Here is a 16,329-nt window from a genome sequence, read left to right as displayed (position 1 = left end):
CCTTTCACACAGCTCACAGACACCGTCAGACGCATGGTGTAATATCAGTCCCCCACACATGCGCTCCCCACAGCCGTCTTTAGACACACCTAAATCTTCCTACAGTATCTGTTAAAGCAGTTGGAGAGGTGTGGGAGTTCAGTCTAAGTTTATGAACTATGAGCATTTTTCTTCCCAATCTCCAATTGCCTATTCTCAATGACATGACATTCAGAAAATTGAAGACTTTGTGATGGCTCTATTTCATGAAAGGCAGCAGGGGATCACCCACTTACTTGTTTAAATCTACCCGATCCTCTTAAACAATATAAGTCCCCTAAAAAAATGACCTTTAATCTGGCCTCACTGTTGTTAGGTTGGCCTTTTTTTATATTATCTACAATATAACCCTTCAGTCTTCCCTGGTTTTGTTTTGGTGCATGGCTTAAATGCGATCACGGGAGGATTTATTATTTTTTTTAAAGCAAGTGATAGGGAGTTTAAAAGGTATTGAGAGGGGGTTTGAGAGTTTTACGTAACAGCCTCTGGGCTAGCAGGCGTTAAGCTGTAGTGACCCTTTTATAGAGGGTGAACACCAACACAATGGCAGGGTAGGGATGGAGTGATGGAGAGACAGGAAGAGAGGAGAGTAGAGAGGGCAGGAAGATTTAGAAAATGCTTTTAATTCCCAAACTGAAGCATAGGAAATGCAAAAAAAGAGCACCCACTGAAGTTAAGCAAATTAACAGAGAGTAAGAAGCAGGCAAATGTGTTTGGGTGCATGCCTGAGTGCTTCAGCTGCCACTCCACAGTTGCAGGGTTAACTGTGATCCTGTTCAGTCAAGTGCTGCAAAAGGCCATCACACACACTGACCTCCATTGGCAAGTGGATACAATGATGGGTGTAGGACTTAGCGGCATCTAGTGGTGAGGTAACAGACTCCTTATCTGCGTAGCCAGTAGGCGTGCTCAACAAACTGCTTTAAAACGTAACTATCTGCTTGTCGTACAGCAAACAATAGTATCCCAGATTTTCAGAGTAGAGAGAATTTTATAGACAAGAACACATGTTTACAGTGTTTTGGCTGACTCGGATTCCAGCCGTATTTATTTGAGCCAGATGAAACTGCCAAAGAAATGCAGTGGAGGGAGACAGACGCTGCCATGCAAGAGGATGAGGCTGCTTGGAATCCTTTGGGAGGCAGAAGAACACAGCTTTCTTTGTCAATATACCGTAGCATCCATTTGAAAAATGTATTGCTTCACCTTACATTTATCATTAACAATGACTGGACATTTATTTTACCAAAAGAGGTTTAACACTTGTAGATGAAGAATGGTATCGGCCCAACTGACAGGTTTGTGAATGTGATTCAGACAACACACATGATGTGTTTCTGGTAGTTTACTTTAAGCTGCTCTATCCAACTTTCTAAGAAACACAAAACAATGTGTTTTAGTTCGATGACAAAGCCTTTTTCAGATTATCTTATAGGATTTAAAAGATTTCATGAATTCCAAGGGGGTGGGGAAAGACATAGCTGATACACAGCAGCACTTAAAAAAACAAGTGTTTTAAATTAAGTATTCAGCTGGCAGTTTATGGAGGCAACAGTAAAATGACTTAATCCTTAAATAGCCAGTTGAGCTCATTGAGTTTAGTTGATAATAAAGTCTCCTGTGGCAGATTCCTGTCTCAAAACATAACAGGATTGCAGCATTAGCATACTGATTTGCTTTTTGGAGCACTTATAAATGATTATACATTGTATTTTGCTTTCTATGATGTTTATATATATGTCTGGTATTTCAATCAGGAAACCTAAAATATACATTTACTTTTATTTGTCAGATTCAAATTAATAAATTAAATGCTCTAAAAGAGCAAAGGTGGAGAAACTTTGTTGAGAATATTTTCACTCTAATCTGATGCAACACGTACACAGTGTGAGAACACTGCCTTCTGTCATTCAGGAAATGCATGAAAACTGTTACAGAATAAGATGAAAGGAAGTGGTTTGTGATCCAGGAAGTGACCTACTTGTATGCGAGAGTAGCGCTGAAATGCTGCTTGATATAGGCCTCCAACACTGTGTTGAAGTGCTGGAACTTCCTATCAGCGATCAGACCTATGATGTATATCTGGCGGAGAGAGATAGAGCGAGTTACAGGGTTATATGGGAGTAGACATTTACTAGGCAGATAGGAAGTTATGTACAATCATCTGATAGACATTTTTAGGTTATTTGGAAAAATGTCGATAGGTAAGCACCTGTCACCCTCAATACACACAGACAGCCTGCACAAATTCAGCTGTATGTGGTGACAAGCCACACACACAAATATACTGTATATACACAACATTATTTGTGTAAACACACACACACACACACACACACACACACACACACACACACACACACACACACACACACACACACACACACACACACACACACACACACACACACACACACACACACACACACACACACACACACACACACACACACACACACACACCACAGACTCACCAAGGCGTCAAAAACGAGTATGTCATAGTCGTCAGTCTGAGAGTGTTCCATCATGATGTTGAACAAGGCATCCAGAGTGTCCTGCAGAAACTAAAACCCATACATCCAGAAAAAGAGAGTGAGATCCCCGGTGAGAGCAAACGCACGTCAGTCTGCACTCAATGCAAAGACACACTCATATTCACAGCACTGACCTTGACCACCTCCTCTCCATCAATGATTTTGAGTTTCTCAAGGTTTTCCTTGAGGAGTTCGGGTCGAGTCCTCCACTTGAGAAGCCCCAGCAGGCCCACTGGAGAGAAGAGACACACAGAGTACATTTACTGATCAGTGGTTCCAAAAGCAGCTGTCTCGCTCAAAACTAGATGCTGATTAAAGCTGTGGAAATGTGTTCCAAATGCATCGTTAAAGACTGTCATTTTCTAAATTGTATATTTTCACTGTCTGCCCTTGAACATGTGACAGTGTGTCTCCCCTTTGTTCTTCAGAATACATATAAACTACATTTTGTATATGATTAGTAAGATACGATAAGTTGGTGTTGATAAGCAGTTACGCTGTAATGAATTTAGAGTTGAGAAAAATAGTTAATTGATGTCTACTCGACAGAAAAGATTGGCAACAATATGATATACAGCAGTCTGCGGCTTTTCTCCATTTCATATCTTTGTAAATGCAATGCTTTGTGGTTCGGAAGCAGATGATACTGTGTAAAATAAGCATGCTTATACTCCTGTTTCTATGTAAACAGCATTTACACAAGGTAAATTATTGATTCATGTACATAAAGTATCCATAAATTAATTAATCAGCAATCAAAGTTATAGTTAGTTCCAGTCTCAATAAACTACTAGTAATTTAATTTCCTGTAGAAAATGCAGAAGAAGTAATACAGTAGTAATAAAATAAATTTGAATGTGAAAGCTAAAACTAAGTTGTGTAACTGTCTAGGTTTTGTTTTTTTTAAACAGACTTAACCATAGCTGGTCCACCTTGAACAGTCCAGTGTTGTGCAGGACTCCCTGATAAATATTTATTACCAACGTAGGGCTCTTATTATGAAAATCCGATCTGCTGCTCTATCCAACTTTCTAAGAAACACAAAACAATGTGTTTTAGTTCGATGACAAAGCCTTTTTCAGATTATCTTATAGGATTTAAAAGATTTCATGAATTCCAAGGGGGTGGGGAAAGACATAGCTGATACACAGCAGCACTTATATTTTCCCACAAAACAAGTGTTTTAAATTAAGTATTCAGCTGGCAGTTTATGGAGGCAACAGTAAAATGACTTAATCCCTAAATAGCCAGTTGAGCTCATTGAGTTTAGTTGATAATAAAGTCTCCTGTGGCAGATTCCTGTCTCAAAACATAACAGGATTGCAGCATTAGCATACTGATTTGCTTTTTGGAGCACTTATAACTGATTATACATTGTATTTTGCTTTCTATGATGTTTATATATATGTCTGGTATTTCAATCAGGAAACCTAAAATATACATTTACTTTTATTTGTCAGATTCAAATTAATATGTGTGAGCTTCTCTGTCCTGGTTATTGCATTACCTAGAGAAGCTAAGATTGTGACCACATCACACAACCCTTTTAAACTCAGAAAATGTCAGAGGGCATAAAAGGTGTGATAAAGTAAACATTTTAAAAAATGATGAAAATCCAAACTCAGTTTTATATTGCAATGTCTCGTAGCATTGTTTAAAGTTCAAATAAAGTCTGAAGCTAAAAATATGTTTGAGTTGAGCAGGTTTTGAGAGGATTGGAAGATTTTCTCCAAAACAAAGTGAAAAAACATAAGACTAAAAAGAGGAAGGAACAGGAAGAGACATCGCACACATGTCCTTAAGGAGCTGAGCAATGTGACATTTCAAAAGTTTCTGTAGCAGAAAGTATGCAAAGGTGGGAGCAGACTGAAAGAAGTAAGAAAGCATAATAAAGATTGAAAGAACAAAAATGTGAATGCTGCTGAATCCTAAACTAAATATATTATTCAATACATATATTATTTTTTAATTCATCTCTTATTTATAAGTACAGCCATTGGTCTAGTGATGATGTGTCATGTGGACACTCCCTGTTCCTCTGCTCAGACTTTAAGCTGAACATTTAAATCCAGTTTCTGTCATTAATTCTGCTGCAGCTTGACATGGGGCAGATTTCCCCGTCCCTGCAGTGCTGCCTGCTTGAAGCTCATTGCTTTTCCTGTCCAATAATTCCTGACTCACCAAGCCAAGTCGCACATCTGCATGGTGGCCCCCCCCACGTGTGTAAGTGTGTGTGTGTGTGTGTGTGTGTGTGTGTGTGTGTGTGTGTGTGTGTGTGTGTGTGTGTGTGTGTGTGTGTGTGTGTGTGTGTGTGTGTGTGTGTGTGTGTGTGTGTGTGTGTGTGGTGTACAGGTGATTAATATTGCAGGATAATGTTCATTATAGTGATGGACTGGCTTCCTCTGTAACAGCTGTTTCACTGCACCTGTGCCTGGTGCACCATACTGTCTGGAAAGTACGTGCATTGTTCGTGTGTGCATTTGTGGATGTGCACTTCAGTGTGTGAGTCTGCTTGTGTGGCTCCCTGCCACAGTGTGACACACTACTCACTAATCAAACTCGTGTATAAACACAGTTCCCCCTAGCCTGTGCTCACTAGCCCATGGCCTTAACACGTTACACACACAAAACCAGATTAATATAGTTGATTCTTTATTAATTGACTGGACATCTTTAACCTCACCTCACACCTATTGTCATCATGACAGCTCTGAATCTAAAAATAAAACGTGGCCCCAGGGTTGCCGTTTATCTGCATTTCACACCTAATTATATTGTTGTTCTAAAGAGAAATCTGTGTCTCCCAAACATTAAGCCCAAGAGAATATGGTATTCAGACCAGTCATGTTTTCAGAATTAAAGAATCCTCCTAACAGCGGATATGTCCTCTACCAATTCATCAGCCAACAGATGATTCATCGTCTTGGCATGCCCTTATTACTCTGTTGAAAGATGTTAATTAATGTTTTTTTAACATGTCAGGTTTCATTTCAAATACCCTCCTCCTCATAATTTATGTCCTGACCTTTCTTCAAATTTTGCCTGTGTGCGTGCGTGTTTCTGAAAGAATTTTTTTGGCCGCCAAGTCTCCAGAGTAGGATCATTTATAACACAATGTCAAAAGGGAGCTATTTGAACATTCAACACCTGCGACCCCCACACACACTCCTACCATTCTGGGTGAGTTTGGTGGAGCAGACCAGGGTGGAGGTGCAGAAGCTGTCTCTGGAACTGACTGACAGGCCTCCACTCCCGGACACATTGCTGGAGCTGCGACTCAGCACTGACCCCTTGTGGTTGTCGCTATGGTTGTTGCGGGTCGAAGGCAATGACAGGTAGCAGTTCACGTCTTCCATGCGCTTGCTGTCACCCTGAGAATACAACGTGAGGGAGTCATGTTTAACCCAATAATGTATTAACGTTTCAGTCCCTCTCAACCTTTGAAAAGATTATTCTAGAAATACACTATCTATTCAATAAATACATACTCTTCAATAAGGTTGAGAGGGACCGACATTTTAGTATGGTCAACAAATTGTGATGGAAAAAAAAAATCACATTGACACACCAGAGATGCTCAAACTTGCTAATGATGGCACAGATGGTTGATAGCTACGCAGCAGCGCTGGGAGGGGAATTATCTTTCGTGTTAAGTCTTGATGCAAACACAGGAGTAGGAGACACTGGAGTTGGCTACACTGGCAATGATTTATAAGGCCAGCCCTGAAGGAAAAAATGAAAAACCGTACCTAAAGTCGCCGGTTCCACAGCAATTGTTCTCTGTGATCACAATACCTTATCTACTTCTACCTGACTCAACTTCAGTTTGTAAACTCATAACTTTAGAAACGCTGGGGCTACGACAGGTTAGAATGATAAGAACACAAACAAAAACTACACCAGATATTGGTACAGCATTTTCCTTCCTGTAAAAGAATAACCATAACATAGGAAAGAAAATAACCAACATGATTTTGATTCCTTTTCTGCTCATGTTTTCATAACTTGATTATACTTTACATACTGTACTTTTTACTTTATATGGATTTACTGCAGGTCGGGTCAGGGATTTATTTGGGGCTCAAACCTCAACTCTACCCTCTTAAATGCCAGAACAGTAAGTAATAATGAGTGAGTGGGTGGGGGGGTTGCAGGGAGTAAGAGATTGAAGCGATGAATGGCACAGAGATCGAGAGGAATGCAGGGATAACGAGAGATAATCGAGAAAGAGGGCACACAGGGACCATCCATTTGGTCTTTGAGTAAATCACAAGTAATTAATCTTCATTGCGTTGGCATTTAATCAATAGAGGGATTCAATCTTAGCTTTGGCTCATTTGGCAGGAAATCTATTTGGCTTTATTCAACCTGGGTGGCTATAATCTCTGGTCCAGACTCACTATATGTTTAGGTCTTTAATGATGGTTGCAACTGATTAACTGTTATAGTATCTATAACTTTAATGATATCTGGTCAACAAATAGTTCTTGCACTGGTTGTGTTGTTTACCAGTTTGTATGTTGCCACTTAAACTAGTACTTGCACATTTTTTCCAGACGTAATATTGGCTGTTTTGGTCAAGGAAAATGGGATTTTGGTGTCAATTAAACACTTGCACATCCACTTTAGATGAATCAGTGAGCTGAAATTTGCCTCATGATGATTTGTTTTTCTAGACAAGACAATGAACCTGATGGTCTGCTTTCTTTTTGCGAAGTTCTGTTTATGATTCTGACCTTGAAGACTATAAGGTCATGCAGTCCATCTTGCAGAACTGTCCCGTCGTCCTTCATCAGACGCACAAAGGCCATGGCAAAGTTCTTCTCACTCTTGTCCTTGGCTGCAGACGAAGGAGACATGTTTATAAATTGAAAGAGGGAGGGTTAGGGTAGAAACCCATAAGGAAAAAAAATAAATGGAGGAAGAAGAAGGAGAATTCAGGCATTGGAGGAATAAAGAGCAGCGGTTTGTATAATCAGGTGTGCGTAATGATGCCTTGGGCCATTTTCCAAATTGCTCCCAATCATTCGGTTCTTTCAGTGTCCCATAATACTCAGGGGAGCAGAGTAGAGGAGACGACCGGCAGAGGCGGAGAAGCCGATACTCACACTCCTGGGAAGAGCGGTGTCTGAACATGAAGCGTAAATGAATTCTGTGCATTTCTTCCAGGGGGACAGCCACCTGGAGGACACAATATTATAGGAAATAAAATACCATATATATTAAAAATGTACAGGTTTACAGGTTTATTTTCTTGGAAGTTGTGTTTGAAATGGAATGCTACAGAAACAGCAGAAACCTTCAAGAAAACTAAAAGAAGTTTCTTTAGACAAAAGTAAAACTACAAACTTTATTTTAATTGTTAGCTCTGCAACTCCCTCACACACAAACACACCTTAATTGTCTCCATCCAGCGGGGCTGTTTGACTTGATAGTAGATGACAGATCTGTACTCACTGACCGCCTTATCCCCTGCGCCCAAACAGATGGAGTTCTAGGAAAGAGGGAGAGAGAGAAAAGTGCGTGTCATATTGAGATGAAGGATTTTATGTTTGTGAGTGCGTGTGCATGTGTGTGTGATGTTCAGTCATGTGTGCCTAAAAAATGGATTTTCATTCTGGGATAAAGCCCAGATGTTTATGTGCGTGTGACGATGAGGGGGTGAATAAGCCCTTCATCAGTGCTGTGCTTGCTCAGTGGCCTAAACCAACTCAATCTCTTAACACTACAACCTACACATATGGTGCACAGCCATGCACTTACACACATGCACACACACACACACACACACACACACACACACACACACACACACACACACACACACACACACACACACACACACACACACACACACACACACACACACACACACACTGTTACCTGCAGACTCCACATCAAATCCCCAACACACAAATCAATCTCTGTTTACACAAATCCCTTTTCTCTTTAAATACTGCTGCTCTCTGTGTGTCCGCAGCATCATCTCCTCATGCTGCTCACCTGTATGACCTTGCCCTCCTCATCGCAGACCCACATGATGACCTCCACATTTTTCTGTGTCGTCTTGTTGTATTTGTCGAAGTCGCCGCCCTGTAAGGTGAGGTAAATGTCATTGCGCACGTCTCCCGGCATAATAATCTCTGGGAAGCCCAGTTTGCGGGCCACCACGGTGCTGCGGTCCACCAGGTGAGGGTATTCCTTCCGGATCTGAACTATGTCCCCTACCAGAGCCTTCAAAGTCACCCACAGACCTGTAGGGAAACGGGGGAGAGAAAGATTCATATTTTACCAGTGTACATTTCTCAGGTTCATAAGTAAAAACAGGATGTTTGCAATGGGATTTGTGATTGATGTATTAACATCAGAAATAGTATAAGCAGTGTTGACCCTGGACATAGCCTTTAGATCCTCACAACACTCTTTAGACAGATGACACACATCTAAAGCGTAACAATAAAAATACCTATACGATAGCTTTGTAAAAAATGAACATTTCATTGTGGAATTTAAAGATGTTCATCATTATCAAAAAATCGTCATTGTATGAACTGGCCAGTATCTGATATCCATCCCAGTCCCTAACTTATCGCTTATTCACTCCATGGTAACTACTATAGATGTTGAGTTCATTACTGTTCAGTGCCACAAACCAGGACTAGAAAAACATTCTCCCGTAATACTTTAATAGGGAACAAAGTTGATCAACCCAAAACAGCTTAGGAAAACACAGGGTTATGTGTTTTTAATTCGTTAATACAGAACTTTGTGGAACCGAATATCAAAACATGTAAGAAGAAATTGCTGCCACTGCAGGTGATTCTTAAATGATGGCTCCAGATTTTGTTATATTTCGCTCAGCAGGTAAGTAAAATCAAATTAAAGCCATATAAAAGAAAAAGGAATTTCAAGGCTCTCTACTATTAAAACTAAATTCATGAAAACATTTTAAAGATGTTTTCAGCATCCCTAAAACACTTAAGCTTGACAGATGAACATAAAGTGAGATCCACTTTGTAAAATATAAGTGTTTATATACGGGGAACATAATGTTGAAGTGTCTCAAGGTGAAGTGGGGATGTGAAAACGTCTGCTGTTGTTACAGACTAGACTAATCAATAACACCATAAAACCTCTGTCTCCTGTTTGTCAAAGGGATGTAAAACAAGGGAGGCAAGGAGAGGAAGAAAGGGTAGGAATGTTGTCCTAAAGAATATGGGCTCTCAAAGCTTTCAGAGAACATTATGTGAAAAAGGATGAGCCATTTCACCATAGTACATAAACTATGTCACCAACCCACATTTTCAAGGCTAACCACATACCTACAGGGATTACTCGATATGTGTGTCAGTGTGTGCTGTGGCAGAAAAATGACTGAGGAAGGAGAGATTAGGAGTGAGTAATATAAAGAACAGACATCTGCTGCCCTAAGGTGCTCCTTCCATATCTGCTCGTCCTTTCCTATCTAGGTTACACCCAGGGCTTTCAGGAGTGAGAGGAAAGATAAAAGCTGAGTGATATGACACTGCAGTCCAACATGCAGGGTCAGCCTATGCGGAACTACCCACAGGGGCTGTCACGGTCGGCCATATACATTGGGCAGTGGGCAGGGAGACTGAACCTTGTGAGGGAGAAATAAAGGGTAAGTAATATGAAAACATCGGCTCGGGGGCGCATGCTATCCATCAGGATAATGTCCTCCGTTCTCACCCACAGAGCAGAGAGAAGAGGCGAGGATGTGATGAGACGTGGCCATTTTGTCTGACCACAATTGGCTGCAGCATACACAGTCCACTGGGAACCTTTAGTGCATACAGGACCACTTACTTTGGCAGAAAAATCACCTGGCACAGATGGAAACAGAGATAGAAGCTGGTAAATGCAGAAGAGTACCTTGCCCACCACTGTCTCCTCGTGATGCTGTCAATTTGTTCAGCAAGGAGTGTAGGAAGTCATTCTCAGCAACTACCCTGGAGCCAAAGAAAACACACACAAAAACCCACTTTAAAACCCATAAAAAATGTTTAATATAAAAGTCTCACTGATGGGGGAAGCTTCACACACAAAATGAAATATTGCTTTGAATTACGTGGAGTGTTTGTGAGTAAAAGATGAGGGAAATAGAACATACGGGAAGAAAGGGATGAAGTACTGCTTCTCTTCATCGCATTCGATCTTCCCTTTGATGATATCACTGATGTCCATCACTGCCAAGAACAAAGAAACAAGTGTGACTGTGATGACAAAGAAAACAACAAATATATAAACAGTAGTTCCTGATGGTGTATTCACATCAGTCGAAAATGTGAGCCATGTGAACATGTTGTATATAAATCGTTATAACAAACTAGGCAAAACAGACCAGACTGGAGCTAGGGGGACCAATAATAGCCTGAAGGGCTGGGAAAAAAGAAAGTGAAATATGACCATCAACATTTTAGTTGTGTTTGTGCTAAAAAGGAATGTGGTTGTATCAGTGAACCTCCAGGCTTAAGGATAGAAACAAAACAAGTATTATTTCTCTATGTAGCATTTGTAGCATGTGGCTTATTTGAAGCTAATGCAGTAGCATTTCAAACGGTCGGGATTAAAAGATAATGTACCTGAAGGGCTCTTACGGTTTTGGGTTTGTATCTTGATGGTTGATTGCATGCATTGTAAAGCACTTCCTTAAAACATTTAGCAACATCTTTGTCCAAAACAAAATAGTACCTGCCACCCCAAAGGGCCGCCTCAGGCCTTGAGTGCACTTCTTGTTATTAGTCTCTTTCAGGTCCATCCTGCCCACTCTCACTATCTGACAGATCAGATAAATCTTCTCTCTGCACAGGTCCTTGTTTCCCAAGTCCTGGTAGAGACAAACAGAGACAGGAGAGCACGGGGGACAAAAAGCAAAATAAGAAGTTTACAATTAATGTGATAACAGATATAAGGATGAATAGATAGACGAAAGAAGAGTTTGGGGGAAAAGGGTAGGTGGGAAAGAGGGGGAGGAAGGTAATGACAAACAATGCAATCTTCTTAGAAGGAATAACTCCATTCATTCTTATTAGGTACAGTGTATTTTGATCTAAAGAACAGGAAGACAGTGCCCTCCTGTGGCTACTTACTGTAAAGACAACTTTCAGGTTGTTCAGCATATCAATCTCCTTCGGGAATCCTTTGCTGCCCCAGCGAACCAAGTAGTTCTCACTGCACAAAGCATGACAAAGAGGTTGTTGTTGTTGTTGTTGTTGTTGTTACTGTTCTGCAAAGCTATAACTCACATTAGTTAATACTGCATACAGCCAGACATAGTACCAACAATTTCCATTTTAATAAATATAATCAATAACAATTTATAAGAAAACTACATCTATAGTGCATTATGCGGGCGTTCATTGTGAAATGCGTTCATAATGTTTCATGTCTATACTGGCACACACAAAATGCTTTCTGAAGTACTATATCAACAGACATAGATAATTAAAGATGTTAATTATAAGTGTCTTATGTATGTTCTTGACTAGCTCTAGAGATTGACTGATTTTTAAAAGAATCAGTGCTAAGAATTATATGTAATATAACAAATGATTAGCATGTAAGACGTCACTACTCATCTATGAATGCATTAATCTTTACTCAACACCAACAACACAGGCTGGTGTACATTGTCACATTGCCTTACATTATGCATAATATGTTTACTGATGGGAAACTACATTAATTCTGAAAAAAATGAAGTTAAAATGCTCTCTGACAGGCATGTGGATCCATTAATGTTACCCAGTGCACCAGCATTACAAGTAAGACCTGTGCTAAAAATGCAACCCATCTATTCCCAAAAGCATTTGCCTGATATGCAAGCACCAGCCACTGACAGGGGGGTGAATAGAAAAATAAACAGACAGACAGACAGACACATGGGTTCAGCAGGGTGGATCAAAGCTGAGAAAACGTTTCCTATCATAAAATCCAATATTTACCATTTTTGTTACAGGGAGACAGACAGATAGACAAGTGCAGGGATTTGGTAGAACAAAACTAAAAAGCAAAACGGAAAGCAGTATACAAACAAGTATAACAAGAACAACTGAGACAGAAAATTGAAATAGAGTGGGAGAAAGATATATGTTGAGAAAACATGATCGATCATGGTCTATCTTACTACTCTCAAGTGCAGTCGCTGAAACCTAGATATACCCAGTATGACAGTGAGTGACAGGGCTTGGCATCAACCCTGTCAGCCACCACAGAGCACTGCCAGTCAGTGTCTGCTGCCCTATAATTTGAGGGTTTTTTTATTCTTCTTTTTGAATCCCTTTGTTGTTATTAAGTGGGGTTCAAAATAGGAGCAGAGAAGGCAAATGAGAAGACAAAGAGAGGTATATATCTGGTCTGTAAATGGGTATGAGAATATTATAGTGTTGGCTAAACTTACTTCACCTTATTTTTCCATATTTTTCTATTTTATTAATTGGACAGCAATTAGCTAAATTAATTTTATAATATCAATCCTTGACATGAAAGAATCCAGAGCAAAATCACATCAATATGTGCTACACGAAGACAACTTGTTTCAAGAAACAACAATATCTATTCATAGTCATGCGCCTTGTTTTTATCTCTAAGTGACAAAAAGCTACACAACAAAATCGAATCAACTGCATGGCAGAAGGATGAATTAAATCTGCCAGACTTTAACATTAACATTATTTTTTATTTGAAGCCCAAACAAATACATTCAAATTAGCATATGAATCTGGGGCTTCAAATATGCTCTGAAAAAAATACATTAAAGAGAATAACAGTGAAAAGAAAAAAGCAGCATATACAAGAACACTTTTTTAAAGCTCACTGTCGGAGGGTGGAGACTAAAGCTATGAAAGAAGGACAAGTGACACCTGATAATGGCTTGCTTGATGGGGTCATATAGGGACATGAAGAGCTCCGAGTCCTCTCCAATGCGACAGACAAAGTTCCTGACAAACACGTAGAGGCTGTGGGTGGGGGAGGACTGGATTCGTGCGGAGATCCCGCTGTGGTCCGTCTGGATGTTGGACTGCAGGAGAGGACATTAGTTGAAGGAGGTTAACTTGGGACAAGAGTTGAACGGGACAAAATGCCTGTCAAAAGCCTTTATTTAAAACTCCTGACATCTTTATAGGCTGGTCAATTAATTATAGTTGGTTACTCAATTCTGTGACGCACCACCTGCAGCATCCACATTGTGGGTTTGTAAGGGAGAATAAAATCAAGAGAAAGAATATCATTATGGAATACATTCTCCTTTTACTAATTAATTTTAAAATGTAGAACAGGCTTAAAAGAGTTGCAATGAAGTCAAGACAATTTGAAATCGAGTTAATTCTAATGAGGCTTGGCTCGCAGACATGATTGCTTAGTAAAATGTATGATCTGCCATTTTCATGCAGATGAAGTTTAATTCAAATAATTTCTTAACATAGAAACGAGGTAAATGACAAAATTGGGATTCCACCTTTATCTAGTTGATGACAGCTTTTTCCCATGAACAGATTCCCAGTGAAAATCCCATGGATACCTCTGGGAAGTATAGTGCAGTGAAACGATAGCAATATATCAAAGAAGTCCCTTGAAATTTTCTGTGGGGCTATTTCCATCAGGAATTCTGTTTTATCTGCTCCCCCACTGCCCTGCCTTCTCATCTTTGTCCTTACCTGCTCCTCTTTGATGCGCTCATTGATCTTGGATGTAGCCTCCTCATGGGCCCGAAAAAGACTGATGACGTTTGCCCGTTCTGGGTCTAAAATGTTCCCATCCTCGTCCCTAACCACCTGGTCTAGCTCCAGGATCCTGTAGTGGGAAGCAGGAGATACCGCTCAGGTGAGGACAGTGGAGATTGATGGAATGTGTACAAAGGAATGAGGACTGGAAAAAGGCAACAAGTGAGTGATGTGAGGATGGAGGGATCATAGAGAAAATAACGAGGGGGAAGAGTCTGAAAGTTTGGTGAACAGAAGTGTGGAAATGTGAATTAGAAAAACAGAAAACTTCCATGTTTACAAATATTGGCTTCAAACATTGACCAATCTAAAGTGTAAACAAGCAAGACATACTTGTTGCCATAGTCAATCTTGGAGGTGACTTTTTGCTTGAGCTCCTTGAACTCATCACTGGGCAGAGTGCCGGACAAGAGCTGGGAACGCCACTCCATAAGCTCACACATCAGCCTCTGGACCTGCTTCACACGCGTCCGCTTATTGGCCTGGATGGGTAGATATATGCTGTTACACTCAGAAATACACACGTTCACATACATACATGAAGGTTTTTTTATGTTGTTATTTTACCACGAAGAGCTGCTTCCATATGCTTCCCCACTCCCTCAAAGTGGTGGTCACTTCTTTAACCAAGGGCATCTCTGCAGACAGCACTACCTCCTCACCTCTGCAGTCAGACATACAGAACACAAAGTATGACAAAAATATTCAAAGAACATCATTTCTGGAGTCAGATGAAGATTTCTTAAGTTCACTCACCCTCGTTTTTCAACCACAACCCCCTTAAGATGGACAAAACTGGCAGGGAACACTCCCTGCAAGGAATAAGTGATAAGCAAGATATGGCGCAGAAAAGGGCAGCTCTCACCTTTCCTTTTCAACTTTCAACTTTAAACTAGAAAAAAAGGATCTCTCAGTTGAATAACGCTAGTTGAAGGAAATGCATTAAGAGTTTATTATCACCTTTCTGATCAAATCAATGTGATGCACAGTCTGAAAACAAGTTAATGTGTGTGAGCTCTTACCCGTTGTGATTTGTTCCTGACCAGGTAGCCTCTGTACCATCCTGAAAGAAAAACGTAATATCAGTTTTGTATGCTATAGCTACTGTAATCTTAACAGCTGTTCTATCCTATGATGCATACTGCACAATATTAACTATTAGGCTACATGTATTTATTCTTACCATCACAAACTTCCTGGATTTGGACCGCATCTCCTACTTCAAGGGAAAGCTGCTTCTCTCCGTTGCCGTCAAAATTCCACTTAACTAAAACATAAATGGTTACAGTCTGATAAGGAGCATATACGATAGTACATTGTTTGATAGCGGTACTATTGAAAAAAACTAACAAACAAACAGCAAATACTAGCTAGGCAGGGCTAATATGTTGCTATCACGTTATGAATGTTGGGGAAAGTAAGCTAGCCTGATTGGTGAAGTGCAGCAGTTCTTGGGGACGACTTCAAAAGTTGTGCTGTTTGATGCTACGGGAAGAACCCAACGGCTAACAAAACAAGAAAACTTTATGAAAAAGGCTAGTCATGCCAAAACCGGGCCAAAGCGCAGCATGGATCACCTGTCAAACCACAGAAGCAGCAACCAATGAGCAACAGACCCGGATGTTTATCCCCGCCTACAACATTATTGCCAACGGCTCTTCATCTCTCCCTTCTTCATAACCTCTTCAGTCACTGCACCAAAAAAGGATTAACATAAATGGCTAATCGATAAATCAGGTAAATTGAGATGACATAAAAATAAAAATAGCAAGGCAACATTATTTAAAAGGAATACCTCAACCACAGAGTCAATGCAAGGTGCTTTCATACACAAGACCAAACCCATTTAAATCATTGTTTTAATGTTTTAAATAGTTGGTAATTAATAACAAAATGAATCAAGATAAGACGAAATGACATTAAAATATACAATGTCCAAAGAGGCCTACATACAAAAGTACTATCTGACGAGACCACAGATTGTGGACATGTTATTTGTGTGCACCACGTTG

The 16,329-nt window shown here is 40.1% G+C and overlaps 1 protein-coding gene across 1 annotated transcript in view; it reads right to left on the bottom strand.

Moving 5' to 3' along the window:
• Positions 1 to 16,329, bottom strand: part of LOC134859577 (dedicator of cytokinesis protein 2) — a 90,176-nt gene that overhangs the window by 72,650 nt on the left and 1,197 nt on the right. Inside the window, exons 2-20 of the mRNA XM_063876117.1 lie at positions 15,501 to 15,584; positions 15,340 to 15,380; positions 15,074 to 15,129; positions 14,885 to 14,981; positions 14,651 to 14,799; positions 14,252 to 14,387; positions 13,457 to 13,614; positions 11,684 to 11,765; positions 11,286 to 11,421; positions 10,705 to 10,780; positions 10,467 to 10,543; positions 8,577 to 8,827; positions 7,969 to 8,067; positions 7,682 to 7,754; positions 7,310 to 7,413; positions 5,746 to 5,944; positions 2,708 to 2,805; positions 2,514 to 2,603; positions 2,021 to 2,121 (exon numbers count right to left, since the gene is read on the bottom strand). Of these exons, the coding sequence (XP_063732187.1) occupies positions 2,021 to 2,121; positions 2,514 to 2,603; positions 2,708 to 2,805; positions 5,746 to 5,944; positions 7,310 to 7,413; positions 7,682 to 7,754; positions 7,969 to 8,067; positions 8,577 to 8,827; positions 10,467 to 10,543; positions 10,705 to 10,780; positions 11,286 to 11,421; positions 11,684 to 11,765; positions 13,457 to 13,614; positions 14,252 to 14,387; positions 14,651 to 14,799; positions 14,885 to 14,981; positions 15,074 to 15,129; positions 15,340 to 15,380; positions 15,501 to 15,584 (2,107 nt within the window). The remainder of the gene's footprint in view (positions 1 to 2,020; positions 2,122 to 2,513; positions 2,604 to 2,707; positions 2,806 to 5,745; positions 5,945 to 7,309; positions 7,414 to 7,681; positions 7,755 to 7,968; positions 8,068 to 8,576; positions 8,828 to 10,466; positions 10,544 to 10,704; positions 10,781 to 11,285; positions 11,422 to 11,683; positions 11,766 to 13,456; positions 13,615 to 14,251; positions 14,388 to 14,650; positions 14,800 to 14,884; positions 14,982 to 15,073; positions 15,130 to 15,339; positions 15,381 to 15,500; positions 15,585 to 16,329) is intronic.

Source organism: Eleginops maclovinus, chromosome 23 (assembly GCF_036324505.1).
Source record: "Eleginops maclovinus isolate JMC-PN-2008 ecotype Puerto Natales chromosome 23, JC_Emac_rtc_rv5, whole genome shotgun sequence".
Taxonomy (NCBI): Eukaryota; Metazoa; Chordata; class Actinopteri; order Perciformes; family Eleginopidae; genus Eleginops; species Eleginops maclovinus.
Note: the sequence above shows the minus strand (reverse complement) of the source record. Positions and strands in the feature narration are given on the sequence as shown.